At 34.7% G+C, this 25012-nt stretch overlaps 1 protein-coding gene and 1 long non-coding RNA gene across 2 annotated transcripts in view; one reads left to right on the top strand and one right to left on the bottom strand.

Annotated features, from left to right (window-relative positions):
• LOC135841868 (uncharacterized) overlaps positions 1–25012 on the bottom strand; it is a 312604-nt gene that overhangs the window by 177785 nt on the left and 109807 nt on the right. The gene's annotated exons all lie outside the window — the stretch shown is intronic.
• On the top strand, positions 5818–24258 carry LOC135840369 (nucleoplasmin-like protein ANO39). Its single transcript, XM_065356862.1, has 2 exons — positions 5818–6911; positions 20528–24258. The coding sequence occupies exons 1-2, from the start codon at positions 6149–6151 to the stop codon at positions 20794–20796; spliced, it is 1032 nt and encodes a 343-aa protein (XP_065212934.1). The 5' UTR covers positions 5818–6148; the 3' UTR covers positions 20797–24258.

The following is a 25012-nucleotide window of genomic DNA, read 5'->3' as shown; positions in this document are numbered from 1 at the left end:
AAAAAAAATACCTAAAAATAACTTGAAAATAAACAACTAAATTCGGTGGTACCTAAGTAAGTATATCGTCATATATACTACTTCTGTCACTCTGCGAAATGAAAGACAATATCGTATATACTTGGAATAACAATAAATCATTAAATAAAAATGTACCTATTTCAATATCACATATTACTATGATGTACCGTACTGCGTACCGAACCGATAATTGGAATAGGAGCACTTGGCAAGCGATGGACGATGGACGATGAACGATGGTATATACGCCATCCAGTAATAATAACGTCCAAGAATAGGCATAAAGAATTTAATATTACTTTATCAATGATTCCCACCTAATAAGGTTACACCACGACTATACTGTTTTTCCTCGCTTCTGGTGAATTTACCTATGTAAGTTATGTACGTACCTATATTTGGCGGCCATCAAGCGAGGGTATGGTGGAAATGACAGAAAACAGAATGAGACAGACTACGAACGAAGAAGGAAAAATATAGCCGAATAGCGAGTAAAGGTATAGCAAATTCTTATGTAGTTAGTAGGCCTACGCGAGCAGGCATACGACCATATCAATTCGTTTTCCCTTCCTCGTCATCGCCATTCAATATACGTACTCTTTTGCGTTTGTTGTTTTCTGGCACAAATATACCTAGATATTTACTTAGGTACTCAGCAATCGAGACATTAATTTTTGAAAATCAAAATTACACCGATGGACTCACCTGAAACGAAAAAAGAAAAAAACACGCGTTAGAATTGCATAGAGTTACACGAATGAGATTTATATTTATATGGGCAAAATAATGATGGGTGAATGAGTGCTTAGCGAGATAGGGCTCTTTTGAGGATCCTTTCGTCTCAATTTTTGATAAGGGAAAATATCGATAGTGTGGACAAATCAAATAATCATTTTGAAGGTCCTTTTGTGTTAATTGTTTTCATTTCAGTTGTTTTTTTTTGTTTTTTTGTTCAAATTGATGTGTCCAGACTGTCACACTACTTTGGGATAGTCTGAACAAAAATATGTAACAAATTTTCGAAAATTTGTTGTAAGGAGCTTACTGCATCTTTTCTAAAATTTTTCCCGTCAAAATGTAAGTTGAAAGCCTTCACTGAAAAAAAATTTTTGTCAGGTTTCAGTGCACAGTTTGGCAATGAAAAAAAATGTCCAACTCCAGACTATCCACCCTTTTCTCTACATATAGGTAAGAAGGCCAATGATAAGCCGGATTTGCCTTTTTTACGCCTCCAGGCAAGATGAAAACTATCACCCCCCCCTCCCCGAATTTTCGTTTGACTGAATTTTTTTCGATTCAGGGGGTTTTTAAGTGTTTTTATAACTTTAAGCATTGTTGAAAATTGATTAAATTAAAAGTGACTCGTGAATTTTCACCAAAAGAATGGCATGTAGGTATGAGTTATTTTTTTCAATTTTTCATAAACTATTGCGAAAATACATTGTTTTAGAATTTTGTACTACGTCACTCCCCCCCCCCCTCTTTCCTCAAAAGAAAAACAAGTCTAAAATGGGTCCTTGGATTTTAAAAACATTCTATTCTCTAAATTTTAAACAGTGAAATTTCACTGCTTAGCAGTCACGACATTTTGCCTTTTTAAAAGCAGTAGTTTTTCACTGCAAAACAGAAGAAAATCTACTGAATTGGTCAGTAAAAAATCATTTTGACTGACCAATCCAGTAGATTTTTTACTGTTTTGCAGTAAAAAACTACTGCTTTCAAAAAGGCAAAATGTCGTGACTGTTAAGCAGTGAAATTTGACTGTTTCAAATTTAGAGAGTAAATTAGAAGATTTTTCGAGAATTTTTTCTCCATAAAGCTACATAAGATTTCTGGATTTACCTCCTTCTTTCCGCCCCTTCCTTCCCATTTCATCATTTCATTCGAATCAAGTCAAGATTTTCATTTCTTTCCTTTCTCAAAATTTTGTAAAATTATCTTTTTGTTTTGGAACAATTATTTTTCAGAAAATTTGAAACAAAAAATCCGAGAGGTCAAAGGTAAGTGAGGTACCATTACGGCGAAGAATTCGGGAAAACCAGGGCGAAACTTTTCATTTTTTGATGAACTGTACATTTTTTACAAATTTGGCAACCAACTGTTGAATTCGCAAAAATATTCCAACTTCAAAAGTTGGTAGCTAAGTTGTGAAATGGCAAAAGTTTATGAAAATTTTCAATTCAAGAAGTACAGAACAAAGAAAATTGAAGAAAATAAAGATATTTTGATGATGACGCCAATTTTTCAGAAATTTTTGTGCTCTCTGAAGAAATGTTTACACTATTTTCGTGATTTCGTGCTACCATCGCTTTTATAAAAATATTTAAGGTTGATTTTACATAGCACCATCTCTTCCAAATTAGGGATCCTTAAAATTATTGAAATTGGACCTTTGTGGTATTCTTCGAAGCAAGTACTTGTCGAGAGCTTTCGATATTGAAAAAAACGAAACACTTTTTTTTGGATAAAACTTTCCAGAAAATTTTGTTTTTCTGACCAGAAACTCAGTTTTTTTCCAAAACTGCAAAAAAAAAAGATTTTTCTTATCAAAATTACCAAAAAATTCTACATCTGCCTTGATTGCCTAAATAGCACATACCTATCAACTTTTTTTAGTACAAATTTTCTTTTCTTACCAAAATTGGCAAAAATTCAATGCTTAAAAAAAAATTGGGGAGTAAAAATTTCCACAAAAATTTATTTTGCGTCGCAAAAACTCTTGTTTTTTTCAAAATTGCAAAAAAAATAATGAGGAGTTGCGATAAGGCCATTTTTTGGCACCAGCTAATTATCGACTCAACCACTATTAAAGTGTTGTAATGAATGTACGAAATACGAATCCGTGGTTGGTCAATCCAAAATGACCATTTTTTGGGCTCCAGGGGTTCCCAAAGATGTGAATAAAAAAATAATTTTAGGAACCACTGAGTATTATTTTCAATCTGTTTGAACCCGATAAACGTTATGCGAGGAGATTTTTCTATTTTCGACCCTTGAGAGCAGAAATGAGGAGGGTTTCAATTTTTTGAAAATTTTGGAAACGCCACTTTGGACCCACCCCTCGAACACCGCTAAAAAGCTTTTTACAGTTTATTAGTATCTGAAAGACCTCCATCCTCCCAAATTTTGAGCTCAATAAAAATTTTCGCTGGTACTCAAAAATTCAATTTTCCGATTTTTCGTGATTTCGATATTTTGGAAACCCCTGGAAAACTAGAAACCTGCGATTTGCGCCAAACGTAACGTTTTGAGGTATATATTCAGTAATCTGGATGAAAAAGTTAAATTACGTTCCCTGTATATTCGTAATTTTGGAACTTTTTTTAAGAGCCCCCCACTTTAGGCACCCCTAAAAAAAGGCGTTTATGCATATTTTTTCAAATGAATTCACGTTTGAAACACACTAGCAAGTGCTCGATAATTTTTCATTTGATTTTTTCTGTAACTTTCAAAATTGAGCTATTTTAAGTCAAATTCTGGCATTTTTACTTCGTTGAAATCATGAAAACGTTATTTTCACGTCTCTTCGAATACTTAGTTAAATCTCAGAATTTGATTCAAAATAGCTCAATTTTGAAAGTTACTGGAAAAATCCTTACGAAAAATTAACGAGCACTTGCTAGTGTGTTTCAAACGTAAATTCTTCAATTCATTTGAAAAAATATGCACAAACGCCATTTTTAGGGGTGCCTAAAATGGGGGGCTCCAAAAAAAAGGGTTCAAAATTACGAATATATAGGGAGCTTAATTCAACATTTTCATCTGAATAATCGAATATACACCTCCTGACGTTACGTTTGGCGCAACTGGCAGGTTTCTAGTTTTCCAAGAGTTCTCAAAATATCGAAATTACGAAAAATTGGAAAATTGGATTCTTGAGTACCAGCGAAAATTTTTATTGAGCTCAAAATTTGGCAGGATGAAGGTCTTTCAGATGCTAATAAACTGCAAAAATCTTTTTAGCGGGGTTCGAAGGGGTAGGTCCAAAATGGTGGTTCCAAAATTTTCAAAAAATTGAAACCCCCCATTTTTTGCCCCCGAGGGTCTAAAGAAAGAAAATAACCTCCCATAATGTTTGTTTGGGTCAAACAGATATTTTGTGCTGAAAAAGTTTTTGAAAATAATACAAAGTGGTTCCTAAAATTATGTTTTTATTCACAACTTTGGGAACCCCTGGAGCCCAAAAAATGGTCATTTTGGATTAACCAACCACGGATTCGTATTTCGTACATTCATTACAACATTTTAATAGTGGTTGAGTCGATAACTAGCTGGTGCCAAAAAATGGCCTTATCGCAACTCCTCCTTTCCAGAAAATCTTGATTTTTATTTTCTGCAGGAAAACAGTTTTCTTTTGGTCAAAAGTTCCAAACTGCAAAAAAAATGTATTTAATGGGTATTGACTATTGAGTTACCAAAAAATCGAACGTACTTTTTTGCCAGAATCACAAGAATTTCAATTTTTTGTAAAATTGTACTAAAAGCACTCATGTTTTGTCAAAATTTTCAAAAATGTCTGTTTATCTATCAAAATTGTCAAAAAAATTTACTTTTAGAGCCAAAAAGTTGAAGAAAATTAATTTTTTTTCAGCTCAAAATGTCCAGAAAATCTTGCTTTTTTAAAAATTGCAACAAAAAAATTAGTTTTTCATCATATTATACCAAAAAATTTTACTTCAAGTGGCAAAATTGCGAAAAATCGTACTGTTTTAGTAAAAACTGTAAAAAAGGTTTGTCGAAATTGGCCAAAAAAATCAGTTTTTTTTGTCAAAGTGATTGCCAAAAGCTGTGATTTTTTTGCCAAAACCACTAAAAGACCTGATTTTTCTTGTAATAATTTTCCTAAAAGTCTCAAGATACATTTTGTTTCGCAAAAAATTGCAAAAAAATCCTGCTTTGTTGTAAAAATTACAGGGCAGACTCGTCTTTTGCCAAAATTGTTTAAAAGTTTTGTTTTTTTACTGGTTATAATTTACTGCAACTTGCAAGGAACTCTTACATTTGGAAATCAAGTTTTTGGGGGAAATTCATTCGGGGGAACGGTCATTTGATTTGACTCGAGAATTCAGTAGTCGGAAAAAAAGTTCGGGAAAAATTTATATTTGGAATTCTTGCAGAAAATTCACAAATTGCTGGCGTCTGTAGAATGGACCAAAACTATTGTAGTTGTTGATCTGAAGGAATTATTACCATTGAACCATTAATTTACCTATCAAGTTTTCAAAAATTCGTCAAAAATGAACTTCACCACCTGAAATTTTAGCTGCAAATGTTTTAGAATATGCTCTTTCGATCTACTATGGGCACCTCCAGAACTAAAAAAATTACTGGGTGACTTTCAACTCAAAACTAAATTCTCCACTGAATTGTGTCAAAATCCTCCTCCATTTTTTTATGCGATCCGCCCTAATATACACATAGCACATAAACAGTAACCCTACACGTACACAGTACACAGATACACACTCTCTTCCCCTCCTCCTTGCTCCCTGTTCAGCTCAACACTATCGAAGCATCCCATAACACTTCCGCTTGTTATCTCAGCAGCAAATCATCTCAAAATACCTGCATCCTCTAATCACGGAGGTAAGATGAGTCCAAGTTCAACACATATGAGAGTGAGTAAGTACCTACTTAGTAAGTACGTCTACAAACACTTCGAAAAAGGCACTACAAACATTGATGCGATGGTGGCGGGGGCGTGCGAGTGGAAAACCGCGCGAAGGGAATACTAATAATAAAAACGGAGGCGGGAGTCTAGCGCCATAATTGAACCATACCAAATTGCTAGAGCGATAAATGACCGGCAAAAAAAAGCGAGACTATTTGTCGTTATGAATCTTCTTAGCAACAAGTCGAATTATACACTTAAACGCAAAAAACACGCCAAACGTCGCTTCACAAAGCAAAACGCGATCCGCGATTAGTGTTCGGTTCGTATTAAACGCAAAGTGTATCGTGCGTATGTAAGTTTTATACATATTATTAATCGTACATGTAAATAATAAGACGTAGTGTTCGCGATGCACATAAACACATCTGAAATAATGCACCATTAATCGAGTAATACCTACCGAATACTTAACAAAATGAATAATAATTATCGCGCAGTTTCGATCGGTTAAAAATGTCAAAAAATTATCTCGTTATTATTTACTGCTACATGATTTTCTGCTGTGAATTGTTTTGCCAAATCCCCTGCCACGCGAACTCCACTTCCTGGTCCGCGGTGAATTTATTAATCGATGGTCGAGCCGATAATCGAAGCCGATTGCATACCACCGAAAGCTACGGTATCATCATCAAAAGTACCAACAAAAACGTTACCAATTTCGCGGCAGCGTCGCCTGCCGGCGACTATTGGACTAAAATCGAAATTACAACGCCGTCGGTCGTCAGATCAACCCTTTTAAGATCTAAGTATCACGCCACCCTTACGAATCCTCTCCATATAACCAGATCATCGCCGGTCACGTTGGCTGCGGCGGCGCATTTAAGAAGTATTCAAAGTGAACCAAATGCTCAACTATTAACCACTCAGCAGTCTACTCAGGTACCATTGACGACGACAACTACGACGACAATAGCCGCTGCTGGAAATCATTCTTCGGCCGAGAAACTCGTCGCTAGCAATCGATCTTCGGCAGAGCAACTTTCGTCCGTGTCGCCGCCCAAAGGCAAAAGTGGTGAAACGGGGCATGCATTTTTTGACGACGATGACGATGACGATGATGATGACGACGACGACGATTACGACGATGACGATGACGAATATATTCAAAAGAAAGGTGACAGCGACGACGACGACGAAGACGAAGTCGTCGATGACGAGAAAAACGTCGAGGAAGCAGCCGATGCCGTCGATCCTGAAGCTCAGGAAGAATACGAAAGTGAGTACTAAAGTTGATGTTATTACTAATACTATGTATTCAATATGGTTCAATTTCGTTTACAAGTCCCAAATTTTATGGTTCCTGACGAAAATTCGTATTTTCTACTTGGCACCATTTTTGAAACATTCTTCAAAGACCAGAAAACAATGCTGAGAAAACTAATTTCAACTTTTTGCTAATTCTGTCACCAACGTTCAATGACCTTGAGGGAAAAATCGATGTGATTTAGGATAGAGAGAACTGAATCGACAAAAAAGTCGCTTACACCATTTTTAGATTCCCTTCTGCGAGTCTCAATGTACGAGTTGGTACCAGAAATTGGATCATTTTGTACAGTACTCTCTTTTGAGCAGTCTACAATAAATTCAAGTGAGCCAAACGGTAAAGGGGCTTTGAAGGATACTACACATAAAAATTTCAAGAAAAATGATGCATTTGTGGAGCAATTACGTTTTGAATTTACAAGATACCTCTTTCAAGCAGTCAAAAAATTAATAAAGAAATCAGCAGCAAGACTATGAAGAATGTTTCATACCAAATTTTGAGAAAACTGGCGTATTTGAATGACTTTCATAACATTTCGTTGAAAAAATTCCTATGAAAATGAACAAAATTGTGCCGTAACAGATATTTAGAGTTAGGCACCTACTGTTCAATATCAGCCCATTTAGTAAAACACGAATATAGGTACAGGATTGATATAAAATCAAAAATCTCTCACCATCTGATCGATGGAAACGGTGGCCAACTTTTTACAAGGTTACGAAATTGAAAAACTCAAAATCTTTGTCAAACAAGTTGGCATAGAATGTTTTTTTTTCTAAAAAAAAATAAAAAAATTTAATATGTACTGTTTTTCCAAAAAGGTACCTTAAGAGGAGTATTGAGAAAAAATTGACCAAAACTCGATATCTCAATTACAACTCTAGACTACATTTCCAAAATAAAAAGCTCATTTTACCTCATATCTGACCTCAAGAATAATACTTGAAAGAAAGCAAAAAAAAAAAACACAAAAAAAACAGTCTTCATGTTGAAAATATTTACCAAAATAATGTAGGTATAATTATGTCAACCAAAAATTCAAAGAAATCAAAGTACAAGATGAGATTGAATGGGAAACGTGTTGATTAAACTTCTGTGATTGCCTGAAGAAAGAATATTTAGGTGGATGAATAAATATTTTGAAGGCAGAACTAGTCGAATGTAAGTTCAGTATCTCAATGTAACAAACAGATTACCATCTTAAAATTTTCTAACATACTCGTATCTAAGGCTAAGAAAAAAAAGATCCAAACTGCTAAATTTGATTTAAAATTTACATCAAACAAATACATAATTATAATGATCAGTTTTAGGATAATTTGTTGAAATATCTAAAAAATTTGGAACAGCTGACTGAGCTGGTAAAGTTCTAGTGAAAACAAAAACTGAAAAACTGTCTCTTCAAAAACCAGAAACCGTGAAACTGAATAATTCTCATTATCAAACTTCCATCATCATAAACCAAAACAGAAGCTCAAAACAAAACGCACACTATTGAATACAGAAAATCGAAAATTCTAAGTTGAAAACTACCCAATTAGTTTTAACAGACGAGTTTTTCATCATTTTATTGAGATTGCACTTTTTAAGGCAACATATCTCTAAATAAAAGTCAGTTGACCAATTTTTAGCTCCGGTTTAAAAATCATCGAGAATTCACTTCGAAACGTTCTGACTTCTGAGGTAAGTCTCAGATTTCTGATTTTTTTTCAAGCATCAAAAAAACAGTCAATTTAAGCAAAAAACAAAATTGAAATTTTAAGCAGACACCAAAACGGGTCGAAATAGAGACGTATTTTGAAAATTGAGGAAGCAGGGTAGAGGAACAAACTGTCAGAGAGTAACAAAACTTTTCATCCTAAAAATTTCGTCAAGTACGACGGGCTTCTCAATTTATTTATTTATTTTTTTTTCAAATCAAAAGTGAAGTTTACTTTTTAAAAACCAGAATCAGTTGACTTTTTATCGATGCCTTTCATTTCTCCATGGAACTTCTCGAGGTGTTCCTCCCCAAATTGAAACATGGCGCAATTTTCAGAAAGAACGTAGTCTGAGACTCCGATAACCAAAATCGGCCAAGCTACCCAAATTCACTTAGGTATGGATTTTTAATGGATTTTTGAAACCCCAAAATTGAAGATAATTAATTTATTAATAAATGAATAATTTTCTATTCGTACTTATATCTTGTCCAAAATCACCCCCCCCCCTTCTCAGCCCTCAATACAGATTTCACCATTTCGAATCATTATGGTCATCTGGTTCCTCCAGTGGAATTTCTGATTTCTTTGGAGTTTTCGAATTTCTCCGGAAGGTGCAGAAATTAATTTGGGTAAGAAAAAAATGGAGTTGTGGTTTCAAAATGCACTGGAGGTATCCTCATAAAATCTGCCCAAATGTGAATAAATTGGTTAAATAGGTCGAGTAGAAGCCACAATTCTAGTTTTAGCTGCCCAAATTGATTTCTACGTCTTTTGAAGTAGTCAAAAAATTCAAAAGAAAAGGAAAACATGGATTGGAGGCTCCAGGATAGCATAAAATGGTGAAATTCTGTTCAGAAAAGTTGATATTACGTTGGTAGTTTCAAATACTAATTTCCATCTTTTTCGCCAAACATTACAATATTTTTTTTTTGAAACATTAGAAAAATCGAAAAATATGAATTCAGGCAGCTGAAATTCTGCTTACAGGGGTTTCAAAAATTGCGTTTCCGTTAAAATCGGAAGCGAACATCGCGGGAAGTTCCCTTGTGGACTTGAATTTGATGGCATTACACATTTATAAATTCATTCTTTGAATAGTTTCAAACATGAGAGAAAAAAATCAGGGTGCAGTACGTATTTTCTTACATAGAAAATACCAAAAAATTTCAATCACACGGTTGGGAAAATCTCACGAAAGTTTGACTAACACATAAAATGAGTACATATTTCACGTTTTTGCTCACCAAACATGAGCGTTCCACAAAAAAATTACATAGGTAGATACTTAATTACGAGTAAAATTGCAAGGAGTAAATTTTTTTCTGTGAACACTTCAGTTTTTCCCAAGAGTGGTCTAGCAACAGAGATGAATTTGATTTTTTCTAATGAAAACCTTCGCAAAAAATTCTGTTCGGTTTTTGATGAAACTTTGAAGAGCTTCCATCAGTTTTGGTTAAACTGGAGAACGGTTTTCAACTGAAACTGAAATGAAGAAATCATTGCTGAAACTGAAACTAAAACCAAAACTGTAACTGAAATGAGCCAAACTAAAACTAAAAACTGAAATCCGGGGTTGTCAGCTTGAAATGAAAAATGTATAATGTAGAATAATTTTTTTTTAATGTAAAAAAATGTTCTGATCGGATGGAAAATTGAACTTTACTAAGCTTTTGGATGATTATTTAATTAATTTATTACCAGGACACATATAAACTGAAACCAGAAGTGTACAAAATAATCAAAAGAATATCGGAAGATGAGGTACACAGAGCCAACATTGCCCCACCAGACTGTGAAAAAATGGTAGAATACTATGCGAACCTATGGAGTGATCCCAACAATGAAATTGAAGTGGCAAACCATGAGCAGAAGAAGTATGAGCCACTCTCTTGGGAAGAGGTAGATGGAGCCTTGAAAAGCTCCAGAAATAGAAAAGCCCCAGGCAGTGATAAATTACCAACAGACTTATTCAAGAACGCCACAATAACTGTTAAGAAGAGACTGCTAGCTTTCTACAATAAAATACTATCAGGTGCGACTATACCAGAAGACTTCCGCACTGCAATTGTAATGCCCATCTTCAAAAAAGGAGACCGAAATGACCCAGGAAACTACCGTGGAATTAGCCTACTAAATGCTGCTGACAAAATACTTGCAAAGATGCTAGTGAGAAGAATCGAGAGCCATGCGCAGCCAATAATATTGGAATGCCAAAATGGATTTCAAAAGGGAAGATCATGCATAGATGGGGTATATGCAACAAAGCTGCTGATGGAGAAGAGACGAGAATATAACCTAGAGACCCACATGTGCTTTGTTGATCAGGAGAAGGCACATGATCGAGTATGAAGGAAGAAGTTGTTTGAAATCCTGAGGAAAATTGAAGTGAATGAACAAATAGTACACCTAATTGAAGAAATTTACACGGATAATGTAATAAGAGTAAGATCTAGAAACATGTTGGAAGCAAAGAAGATGGGAAGAGGAGTAAGACAGGGATGCCCAATGTCATGTAGTCTGTTCAACATCTACTTTGATGACATGATTAAAGAATGGCTGAAAACCAAGCCAAAAGGGCTAGACATCAACGACACCCATGTCAATACCCTGCTGTTTGCTAATGATCAGGTGGTCTTTGCTGGCAATGAAGATGACTTGCAGAGAGCAATGTACAACCTTCAGAAAGTAGCTGATAAGTACAGAATGAGAATCTCGTTGTCAAAAACAAAGGTGATGGCCTTAGAGGGGAAAGAGCCAATACGCAGTAAAATTGTTGTACCTAAATGGACTGCCAGTGGAACGAGTTAAAAGCTTTAAATATCTTGGATGTGAGCTGTCATATGAAGGAGAAGTTGACACACAACTCAAGATCAGTAAATTCCTGAGAGTAAGAGGAGCTATAAACCGAGCCATACCTCCAAGAAAAGTCAGAGCCGAAACTCGAATAAGAATCTACAATACGCTGGCAAGACCAACGCTGCTGTATGGAAGTGAAACATGGACAATGAGAAAGGATATAAAAAGCAGAGTAACCGCAGTGGAAATGAGATTCATGCGAGCCACAGCAGGATATACTAGACGAGATAAGAAAAGGAACGAAGACATCCTGAAGGAGCTAGGAGCAGAGCCAATCATAAGACGAGTGAAAGATTACAGAAAGAAATGGCGAAAACACGTTGACAGAATGCCTGATGAACGGTCTCCTCGAAAAGTCAAAGAGTACACTCCCAACTGGCAGGAGTAGTACAGGAAGGCCGAAGAAAAGACTTGATGATACATCGGCGAGCAATTCTTCTACATTTTCCCAGACAGGCTGAACAGCTCACCAGGTCAAAGTTCAATGATGATGATGACCATTATAATGATGAAATCCTTCAAAAATGCTCAAAAAAGTTTAGAAAGAAGCTGAATTTTTCATTTCAAACAAATTACCCATCACAATATTTTGGTTGAAAATTGAAATAGGGTAAATGTGCCTAAGTTTGCGCGCTTCCTAAGATTGCGCAGTAACGATTTCTCAGAACCAGTGAGAGTTACAACATTGATACCGCCTTTACTTGAAAGAAGAATCAAAATGACCATACTTCACGTTTTTTGGTGATGGTAGCACCAAATGTCGCGAAATGACAAGCGAAAAACTTTTTTTTCTAATTTTTTTATAACTTTTCCAATAAAAGTCGCACGTGAAAATTTTTATGGAAATGGCAGTAGAAATCTAAATAAGCTATTTTTAGATTCGTCATTGTCTGGAGATTATAACAAGCACATATTTCAAGTACTTTCTGCTTTAATTAGGTTTCAATTTTTCAATTTTTTAAAAAAACACCCCTGTGCCTAAGATTGCGATTTTTATTTTTTGCTACTTTTCCAAGACTAATAATGATACTTTTCAAAATTATCATTAAGAATCCAGTTTATTTGAATGAAATGACACCTTATACACGTATATCGAGTTTACTCTTTGTCAAAAGCTAGGGAGAAATGGGGGTAATGCTGGAAATACCAGATATGAGCGCATTTCCAGTGTGGTTCACTCAGAAGTTTCAAATGCACATTCGTGTGAGACATTTTGTTTGCTTTCATCATTAATTAAACAATATTGACGAATTTCCATGTTTTTCACTGGTGCACAATCTTGAGAAGGTGAATGCGCAATCTTAGGAAGGCATATGCCTAAGTTTGCGCATCTGACTTTTTTTGGTTTTTGGTCAAAATATCAAAAACTAAATCGATTAAAAATTTTATTTCTGGGGCAAATCATAGCCAAATGTTTGAGGAACCTTCTGTACAAATTTCAATATTCTAGCTGCTTTTCATAAAAAGTAGTGGCTGTTTGAAAATTAGGTGCGCAAACTTAGGCACATTTACCCTATTTGAATTTCTCCTATAATTTCATCCCATTTTGACAGATCTCACACATTCTCAATTATCTTAAAATCATAACTCAATTTTGAGCTCAACGTTCTCCAGAAATGTTCATATTCAAAACATATTTTCATCAGAATATTCTAATTCCTCACGTAATTTCGATCTACTTTGATAGGTTGTATGATTTTTTTTTCAAATTCTCTTAAAAATAATGAGAGTTCAAAATTCTCCAGAAAATGTTCAAAACATCTTTTCTTCAAATTCAAAATTTATTTATGTTGTCGATAGTGACTTTAAACTAAATAAATAAATAAATATATTCCTCACATGATTTCCACCCATTTTGATAGGTTACATTGAATGACTTTTTTTCAATCATCTCAAATTCAAAATCATGACTCAAGTTTGAGCTCAAAATTCTACAAAAATGCTGAAAAACACATTTTTGTTGAAAAATTGGAATTTTCTCGTGAAATTTCAGCACATTTTGATAGGTTTAAAGGTCACTTTGTTCATTCCTCACGCATTCAAGTTTCAATACACCAAAAAAATTAAAAAAAAATAAAAATCAAATTTTGGTCAATTTTGTTGGAAACGTTGACTTAATTTTGAGCGAATTTACTAATATTTTTGGTGTACCTACGCTGTAGATTGCAAGCATTATCATGTTTATTATCACACCGTAAACAACCACAATCAAAACTTTTTCTACATATTCAACTCCCTACGTATATTTTACGTTGATATTCTACTTATTCTACTAATTATTTTACATGTAGACGTAGAATAACTTATTCTACGTGTAAAGTAAAACTGAAACTGAAACTAAAATGCAAAGGGCATGAGGTTCAGTGATTGATAGCTGAGAGTGCTCTTAAACAAAATTACTGGCTTCACTGACTGAATCCATCATTTCCCTCGACTGAAAATATTTATCCAGATTCAAAATTTTTGACGACAAATGCTCCCCCAACAGAGCAATGTAAAATATGTACCTTATGCTTAAAAGAATTGAACTACGAATACAATTTGATAAATACCCAATTCAACTGTGAAACAGTGAACAATCAATCAATATCAGTTGTAAACAAACAAGGTAAACAAACTCCCTCCTCTCTCATACCAAAAAAAATGAACAACACGAAAATTCCCATTCTTACTTCATGCAAACAATGTGCACTTTTTCTTTCTACATCATTTCTGTTTCACTCAATTCAACTCAGCTCAGCTCATCCGACAAACATCACTATATTATTTACCATTAGATAGATACGTTTTAATCCGAACGCATTTTTTCTCTCTATTCGCCAAAGCCCTACATAGATAATTGGTAAAACAGGGTCATTTATAGTATACAAACCTAATATCTTCGGACGCAGTAAATCAGCAACGCAAATATGATTCATTTTTTACGAGTAGATAAGTATGAAAAAAAAAACACGCGTAAAAAATGACTCGGCGTCAGAGGCAATTGGAACCGTCATCTTTGGCGTTTTCCAGACAACGCCACCATGCCACCATTTCCATTAGATTGCACTGTAGATACCTATAAGACTAAAAGTAATCCGAATCAATCCTTTCCCTAATAAGGAGGAAACAAACGCCGAATGTTAATCTCTAACACCTAGCACTGCCTCTCATCTCACCGGTGAAATGGTCAACTTGATCTTCTCGAGTCATCGTCCTGAACGGGAGTCTTGGTCTTGGCGATGATGAAAAGTACGCAATGGTTGATCAACGGCGATCATGTGAAAAAACGTGGTCTAGTTCAGAGTAATATGGACCACTCATCTGCACGTTTGTTCTCGACGTTTAACGAGCTCCTCGTTAAGTAAATTAAATAAAAAATTATTCGTTTACTCGCGTACTGGACACTCCAACGACCGTGGAGAGGAAATACTTACGCAGAAAAAGGCAAAATCGACACGTCCTCGAGGAATTTACGAGTACCTTCTGTGTATAAGTAGTTGGATTCGATACAATGCACACGTCGTCGATGACGGTTCACTCTTCGGGTTAATATGGTCTCTTGTTTAGCTGGCCACCAACGTCCAAACACCTAATAAGACCAATTTGCCTAACAATTCAAAGCAGGCACCCAGTTCATCATCGTACCTACTCATAATGTACGACGCCGTTGGAGCTGAGGATGCTGCAGATAGTGCAGATGGATGGCGATTGGCATTTGGCGGTGTAATAAAACGCAAACAATGTATAGGCAACTTGTAGACATAGTATTCATACAAAAAGCGCGCGCTTCAATTAAAATAGTTCAGATATTAGCAGCTAGACGTAGAGGTCTATACAGGCAGAAGAGCAGCAGCAACGGTAGCGGTACCATCTTTCGCTTTTGACTATAGCTATGATTTCGTGTTAGTATGCCAGAGCATCGTCGAAGTTATACTAATAGAAAGTCATTACTAATGGTTGAGGGACGAAGGTAATTTAACAAGGAAAAATACGTAGGTTAGGTACCGTAGGTAAGGTAGGTAAGGTACTGCCTATAAAGTATTACGATCCGCGTATTTGCGGCGCGATCATCATCATCATCATCTCGCCGCTATACACAATCGACGATGTAGTAAACTTTACTACTCGAGATGAATAATTCGCGCCGATTAAATATTCAACGCTTGTTTTCTTCATGAATTCACTTTTACCATCGTTGCTGTGGAAGAAGAAGCCGCCGATGCTGCTGCTCAATGCTCTGCCTATATCTTCAACAGCCCCTCACTCGTCGTCGATATTGCTTCGTTTACTGTCATATTTTTTTTGCTTCTGTTTCTAATTTTTTCCCACTATATAGAGCTATGCGAGTACATCACGACCAAAAATCTTTATTATTAGCTCGTTTATTCGAGAATCCTACGTATCTACGCATTATTTTTTGTTGCACGAATCTATACTTATTCTGGATAAACTGCTGCATATACGAGAGAGCGTGATTTTTCTGTCACAAATTCAAAATGAATTACATACTCGTGGAAATTGAACACGAGTTTTGCTGCATCTTCCTCATGAAATTACACTATAGGCAACGACAAATTTGTGTTCGGGTTGAAAATGGGCTTCATCGGTACTTTAGACCCTGAATGGGTTTTTCAATTTGAGTTTTCTTTTGGATGAGATGATCAAAGTTGCAAAAATGGCCGTTTTTGCTCCACTTCAAGGGTTTGTAGCGACATCAGTATTGTTTTGCGAAAAAAACCAAGGTCATTTCCGGATTCTACGCACTTTTTTAAGTAAACTACTTTCCCAGATTTTTGATTTTTGAAGTTTCGAGCGCATACGAAAGATTTTTATTTGTATAATATTTTAAAACTCAGAGCGCGCCACGCTGGCGTTAACTCCACCACGTAACCGTGGCGCGGAACTGTGTTCACCCGAAGTTCATATTGAATTTTTCGTATTTAGAAAAATTAGTCTCATGCGCTTGAAACTTCGAAAATCAAAAATCGGGGAAAGTAGTTTATTTAAAAATGGGCGTGGAATCCGAAAATGACCTTGGTTTTTTTCGTAAAATAATACGGATACCGCTACGAACTCTTGAAGGAGGCAAAAACGGCCATTTTCGTAAGTTTGACAGTCTCTCCTGACTACAAAAACAACACTTTGAAAAACTCACTCTGCGTTTTATTTTAGGGTCTAAACTATCGATTAAGCTCATTTTCAACCTAAACACACAAAAAAAGTTGAAAATAGTTGCGTACTTAGTGTGATAAAAAATGTATGCCAGGGAAAGACTAAAACTCAAAACGTCGCAATATCCACTCCAATGGATCACATTTTTTTCATTTTTTTGAGTGGGGGGTGAACGATCTGTCATTGAAAAAAATGCCCAACAGCACAAAAAACAACAACTTTTGGACCATTTCGAAGTTTTCAGCGAGTTTTCAATTTCCTTTTTACGAGTATGCTTCATTTTTTATTCTTCTTGAATCAATTTTTTGCAAAATAAATACCCATTTTTAGGTACCTCTATGTTTTCATTTGAAAATTGAATAAAAATTCTACAAAAGTAAGATCAACTTACGGACATATTTTGTTTCATGTAACGATGAGTTAAGTAGGAAGGCAAGAGGCAAAGTTGAATTGAAATTTCTCCAACTTTTTTTTATAAGCCAAATTTGATTACAAGAAAAATAATAATTAAAAATAGTAATTTGATCGAGCTTGAGTGAAGCAAAGGAGAAGATGTGTGTAGAAAAATCGTTTTCAATGCAACATTTCTATGATTTTTTTTAGTCCCTCGATCCACTGGGACAACTTTCTTCTTAAAAGGGACATCCTAAGGAACATTTCAAAGCAAACTTGAATGCAAAAGTTTATCATCAGTCAAAATTTCAAGTGCTAAAGTGCATTTTTGATTTTTGGTGAATTCTTGAAAATCAAATTTAGGTAAGTCAAAATGAGAAAAAATCAAATTTTACCAAATGGGCGTGGAAATTTAAAATTTGGAGTACATCCCATTTTCGACCTGCCAAATCAATTGGAGACTGTTTCAAACCGTTTTCAGCAGTTCTGCAGCGTCCAGCAGATTTTTAAAACTTACTATTTACACAAAATTCCATCAAATAAAGTTGGAAATCGAAAATTCACGCTGCACTTTAACTTCAACATGCTATTAAGTAGACCTTAGGTAGATTTCAAGTCGTTTTGGAGCCTCCAGCGACTTTTCAATACTTTTTGGAGCCTTCGGTATTCAGCATCACCAAAAACTAATTGTGCATCATACTTTGCTAAAAAAAATTCAAAATCAACAGACTTTGTTGATTTGACTTCCACAATGTGATGTACCAAAGTTCAATGGTGTACAAGGCACATGGATTAACTTCCGAAACATCTTTACAAGAATGGTCCATAAAAATGAAAACATGACTAATCCTGAGAAAAATATTTCTCTGCACAATTGCCTTGAAGGAGGTGCGAAAGATCTTATAAAGAACATCGACATTGCTGAAAACAATTATCTCAGTACCTGGCGCATCATCACCAAGCATTACAACAATCTGTTTCAACAACTGGCTTCCCACTTGTTGATACTACATAATCAACTGTTGATGGAATGTAAAGCTAGTCTTCACCAATTAGGTAATCTCAGTATTCCAACAGAACTTCGCGGCATTCCAAAGTAGCATACAAGAAAATGAACTCGATCCAGTTTCTCAAGTTATAATATCACTATTTCTTACAAAAACGTCAAAAAGAAGTAAGAACCGACTGGGAGAAAGAACTGTCTTCGAAAAACAAATTCTATACATTCAATGAGTTCTTAGAATATATGAAAGCTCAAGCAAATGCACTCCTACGAGCAAATCCGCAACCATCTGGACAGTTTCCAAAAAGAGGCATCAGTATGTCAGCCATAGTGCCGCAGTCATCCAATAAGATGTTCTGCCAATATTGCTAACATACCACTGATCATTTCATGCATAAATGTCCAGACTTCCTAAAGTTAGAACCAGTTGACCAAAATACATATAATATGTTTGTGAGGAAACAGCGACTCAAGTTTCCAATGTATGCGACAAAAATGTAACAAATCGTGCAAGAAGTTCACATGCAGAATCTGCCATCACCATCACAACACCTTGATCCGCACTGCAATAAGAATGTGTTGAGAACCAATTACCATACTATTTGATGTGTCACACAAAAAAAAACTATTTTGAACGTTTACCCCATTTGGGGAGGTTCTGGGGGCTGTGGATAGGGTCCAATCAAAAATCTAACGTCATATTTGTGTTCAGCGTTACCAAAAACATACAGTTTGATATATCACATGCCCCAGATTTTTTTGGAAAGTTTTGCCCAAAATTGGGGTGGTGATGCTCTCCCTCTATAAAGAGATCCCATCATGAAACTTGAATATTTCGAAAAAGCATCAAAAGGTACATGTATGGAAATTTTTTCAGTATTTTAAAGGTAGCTCCCACTTACAGCACCATTTTGAAATTTCAAAATGCATAAAAAGTTCAAATTTCAATACCTTATTGAACTGTGAAATCAGTTTTGATCAAAGTATCATAGTTTTGGAGGAATGTGCTGCTGAAGTTGAGTACCTCGAGACTATGTGAAAATAATGGAAGGGGGGCTGGGACCAAACTGATTGCGGGTTTCTTACTTACTGAGTGGGTGGATATTGTAAAAAAAAAACATTGAGCAAAATCGAAAGACATGACTCAGAAACGCTGGCCGAATTGACATGGAATGACCCTGAAGAGTTCAAAATGGTTCACAGGTTGTTGTTTTTCGAGTCGTTGGATATAGTTTTCAATTTTATTCATTTATTTATTTATTTATTTTGGAGGCAGGAAGATTTTGAGACAGATCAGAAAGCCCTAAATGAGTACCAATCAAAAAGATACGAGTTCACTTTTGGCCTTCCCAAAGCAATACATATTTTAAATTTTTGAACAAGACGAAAATTCCCTGCATGGAAGCTCCATAATGGCTAAAAATTGCTCATTGTCAGTTTGGAAAGTTGAAATGAACTCGCACCAGTTTATTAGTTTCACTGGATTAAAAAAAAAAATCACGGAAATTTAAAATTGCCATAACCAAGCTCCAATGTACAATTCTTCCAATTTCCTGAATTTTTAAAAAATCCTAAAATGAACTTCGGTCAGTAAAACGTTGATCAAGCGGGTTCAAGACATTATCATTCAGTTTAGCTTGGTCTTCTTCTTGTTCAAATCAGGTTACATCACTTCGAGTGGTTTCCTCGAAGCTGCGACAGATAACGACGAAACTGTGGAGAAAGGCTGATGAAAGGGAAAGAACAAAAACCTCAACAAAATGTTCAGAATTTCTAGACAGGGTAAAAAAAATCACAGAAGGCGTATAGTAATTTTTTTCGATGTGCTTGCAACAAAATGACGACCTACTAAAAAAATTTAAACAATAGCTTGAAACCATTTCCCAGATAATTTCAGTAAATAAGGTACTAAGTAGTAAGAAAAATTTGAAAAAATGACATGGATTTCGAATGAGACTCCCAATGATCTTTTTTTCGAAACACGATCCTTCATCAACATTCCTAGTCACAACACAATGAAGAAAAAGATCCCAATTCCTTTAAAAATGCATAAAAAATAATGAAACAAATTCATTAATCAGTCAATTTCTAGACCGAATACTAATCAACACCGCCTGTTGTAGAAAAAAAACGCTTTAAAAAATATAATGAAACAATACTTCTCACGAAATCATCTCTCAACGAAAGCAGATCAAAAAACACAGCCTAACGAATAAAGAAGATGATAAAACAAATCCAATTCTTTTTCATAGGATAGCTCGAAAAAAAAAAAAAAAATACACACGCAAGTCAAACCGATAATCACCTCCACTCACCTCTCACCCACTTCCTGAACGTTTCCATTCATCACCTAAACGTGAATAAATTTGCCTACCGTTACATTGGCAGGCGACACTTTGTCGACCATTAATCTCACAATATTTTATTCGTTACCTTTGGTATATTTTTTTTGTTCGCAGACTACGCCGAAACCAGACCACCAATAATACTACGAACGAGACGGAAAAACAAACGGAAACGCGGCAAGAAACACGGCTCGATAAAAATCAAAGATTTTAAAAAATTGAGAAAATTCATGTTGCCTCTATTATTAGCGTATAAGTTGAAATTTTTCACATTAGTGCCTTTATTATTAGGAGGATTAGTGCTCATCGTTGCCACGACCGGTTTCGCCGGCTTTTTCTTCGCCCTGTTTGCCGTTGGACTGGGGCTTAGACATCATCATTAGTTGTTCATCAACGACCAATCTACCTTATTTAATATTTTTAAACGTTAGTCTACAAGACGTACCTACTATACCAACCTACTCTTAATTACCGTACAAACCGAATTAGGAAACATGCTCAATATAAATATACTTGACCATTCCCTCAAAAGCGAAACGAAAATCATGTACGAGTTCTTCAAATGACTTGTACTTTTCTTTTTCTTAACCATCAAGTGCAGATGATTTGCCACCATTTTAGCAAATGCTTGCTTTTCACAGAGAAACAAAAATCGTTTGATTTTAATTAGATAGGTAGATATTGCGAACTCGCCTTCCTCAGTCCATTCGGTTTAACGATGCGAAGTCAGATTTAATATCATTATCGTATTATGTAGTATTAAGTACGTGTATATTGTATTCGTGTGTATTTATTTTTCTCATTTTTTTTTATTTCTTTTTTTTTCTATTGGTAAATCTATTTGTTTATTTCGTACCATATTTATCTAATGCTGATATACTTAAATATCTACATTGTAATGTACGTAAACTTTCATTAATTATTTATTTACATATTTACGTATATTATCATTAGGTACTCGTATCTTCAGCTCCATTTGAATTCAGGCTCTTTCCTTTTTATAAAAATGATGTATAGAGGTAGGTAATATTTACCATGATCTAAAGAGAAAAGAAAAAAGAGATTCCAAAAGTCCGATCAAATGGTGAAAAAAATTGTGGATGCTTTACAAGTTTTTATAATACGTCCTAAAGCATAAAAAAAAAATGAAAATTCCAAGATATTTGTTCGTGAATATGTATTCCTTTGCCTTTTCTTCCGTATCTATACTTTTTTCTCCTCCCTTGACACCAATTGATGTCACATACTTACAGAGTCCTATTCCAACTTGCTGAAAATTTTTCGTTCTTGGCGAAGAAAAATTAAAAGAGCACCTAAAAATACACAAACAGGCTAAATTTCAAAAGCTAAATTCCATGATTTTTGGGGCCAATTTTTCGAATATTTAGATTGGACCATTCCACATGGAAAAAATCAAAATTTGATAAAATGAAAAAAGACAGCTGAAATTTGCTTCATATCCCATTTTCGATCATGTGGATCGATTGCTGATGTTTTTCAAACAATTTTGGAGCCTTTAGCAGAGTTTTGTTTTCCAGTTCAAAAAAAAAATTAATTAAAAAAATTAATTAAAAAAACACATAAAAAGGGTCAAAATTAAATTCAGAATCCAGGAGAGGGCTTTGAATCGTACAATCTGTTAGAAAATACAGTTCGAAGTGTTCTTCACATCTTTAAAGTCAAATTTCACGTCTGTAATACCTCAACTTTTTCCAAACGCTCAAATTAGGTGAATTTTTATCAACTATTCGTAAAAATTTTAGCCACAAAATCCTTCCTTTCCTCCGAGGGTTTCTATGAAATTCAAATATTTCATCCAGGTTCACTCTTGATTTATTTTCTGGGTTTAGCGTTAAAAATTCGAGGCTGTGCAGTAACAAAAATCTGCAGAAACGACTGAATGATTACTGATTTTCAAAATTTCAAGTGCATTTTACTCCCTCCCTTTTTTTAGTTTGCTCCAGCTATCTCAAATCTAATACGTACATTAAATTACAAGATTATTCACACACAGAATGGACTGGAAGAAGATTGAACAGGGTTGGGAGGGGGGAAAGGGCCAAAAAATGAAGCTTAATAATTTTGCGAATTATGATTTTCAAACCGGTGAAAAAATTTTGCTGATAAAATTTATAATATTTAAAAATGTTTCCTTTGATCTTTGATTTTTCAATCTATTTGAAAAAAAAGGTCAGTAATTTTGCCTTTTGATCAGAATTTTTTCAACTTGAAAATCACTTGGATTCAACATAAGAAAATTAAAAAACTCATTTCAAAATTTTTATGGGATAATTTAGGGCATGTGACGCGTATTTTGTGAAAAATGAGAACTGTATCTATCTCTAAGACTTCGTTACAAAATGGTCGCTCAAAATGTTCAAAATACCACAAGTTGATGGAAAATGATTTAAAAAATTGCAGTAAACATGAGTTTTCTATTTCAGTTTGGTGAAAATTGAAATCATTCATCGTAAAAACCACAATTTCCCCCCCCCCCCATCTCAAAATAATTGCGCTGTGAGTCAAAAATTTTCAACATTTTTCCTCATTCCAGTAATTTATCGTTTGAAAATCTGCCAAAGGTCAATTTGACTATCTGAACCCTTTATACTTTTTTTCAAAATCCACTTTTTTTGGATCAAATCCTAAATTTCCTCTGGCATTTTTTTTTTTTTTTTTTTTTTAATAAGAAGAAAAATTTGTGGTCAAAAAAATGCATCAACCTTGAAAATTGAAATTCGGTTCATGGCTCATTTTTTACATTCAAAATCGATTGTTGGGGCCTCGAGCTATTCTGGAGTCTTAAAGACACTTTTGAATTTTCAATATTGAAAAAAAAATTGGAAAAATTGAAAGGATCGTAATGCTGCTGAATCTGAGTCTGAATTTCATTTCGGTTGTTTTTGTGGGGATTTTTTCAAAACAGGAAAATCTGAAAATTCGCTGGAGGCTCCAAAATGACTCAAAACCATCACCAATTGAATTTTGGGGTGGAAAGTAGGGTACAAACCAAACTTAGCTTTCAACATAGACGAGTTCGCCAATAAGAAGTTTTCAATTTTTTTTTTTCAAAAATAGTTGCTGAAAATTTTTTTGAAATTTTAAACCATCAAAAATGAACTCTGTAAGTTTATGCAAAAATCGATCAAAATGACCATAAAAACAGCAGATCCGAGTTTTTAGGAATTGAAATTTATTTTAGCCTTTCTCATGACATTTTTTTTCGAACCTTGAAAATCCAAAAATCGGCAGCAGACTCTAAAATGACTCGAAATTGCCATCAATTGATTTGTGAGTTTGAAAATAGGGTACAAACCACATTTCAGCTCTCTTGCTCAATTTTATTGAAATTTTGATATTTTCAGCGAGAAGGGTCGAGTTGAAATTTTCCAAAATCTTCGAAAAATGCATTTCAGCGCCAGAAATTTAGCCTTATGATGTATTTTTAGACGCTGTTTTCAATTTTTCTAAATCTCAGCTGATTTTGACACCTCCCCAATCCCTTGTTAAAAAAAGCCCCACGTATCCTATAGACTAAGTTTTTCGAAAAAAATAATAGAATCCAGAGCTCTCGACATGGCACTACGTATTCACGAAGAGCTCTAAATTTTATCATTTTTTTCTCGTCGTCGACAACATTGCCAACATACGTACTAATCGACTACTAGATATTTATTCTAAGAATAAAATACCTAATCTAACATGTTACTTATAATAATTTGTAAACGGTGTATAAAAAATATGCTGAGTGCTTTACGACAACAAACTTTCATTCCATTATTTATTTTTTCGTTGTATATAAAAAAAAAAATAAATAAATAATTTGTAGCAAAAAAATCATAATACCTCCTTGTACGATTATTTAACCGATTAACTCTCCCAAACGTGTTGGAAATTGAAATCAAGTACATAAACGAGAGTGAGCTCGAACAAAAAAAAAAAAAAAAAATCATCCGCGATATCGTGAAAATCGAGTGTAAAAATTTTCATCGATGGATGGCTCGTTAAATAGCTAGGAAGACGAAACTAAAACCAATTCGCGAATTTACTCGATTAGTTGGCGGTCTCATGCCTCTCTTCCTACCTATGCTAAAAAATACATAGTAAATATATATACTCGAATCTTCGGCCCAATCTACTCCTACGTGACCTCGATGAAAATTTTCAAACTATGTAGTGTAACTATCTGCATATAAATAAACGTACCTAGTGTAGTCGTATAGTCCGGTCCATCGGTTATATTTATACGCTTTCACGCAGCCATATTTTTTCACACTTGACTCTGAATTATCACAATGGATTTTCTTATAGTTGGTATATAAGATAACGATAATATGGTGAAGATAATGGAATTATAGCAGTCATTTAAATTCAGGTCGTTCGTCGATATGTATAGATAGAGATAGGTCTTCCTTCTTCGTAGATACTCAGATCGTATATGAACTCTCAGCATGAAAATTATATTTCTTACATAAAATCGTGGACAGACGCCTCTTCCTCCTGCTACCCGAGTTCGGCGTATTAATCAAATATTCTGCGGATTTATCGAGAGGAAAAAAATTAATATTCATGCTTATCGTCGAATAATTTCCCAATTCC

This window comes from Planococcus citri, chromosome 3 (genome assembly GCF_950023065.1).
Source record: "Planococcus citri chromosome 3, ihPlaCitr1.1, whole genome shotgun sequence".
Taxonomy (NCBI): Eukaryota; Metazoa; Arthropoda; class Insecta; order Hemiptera; family Pseudococcidae; genus Planococcus; species Planococcus citri.
The sequence above is the reverse complement of the archived record's forward strand: the minus strand, read 5'-3'. Positions and strand labels throughout refer to the sequence as shown.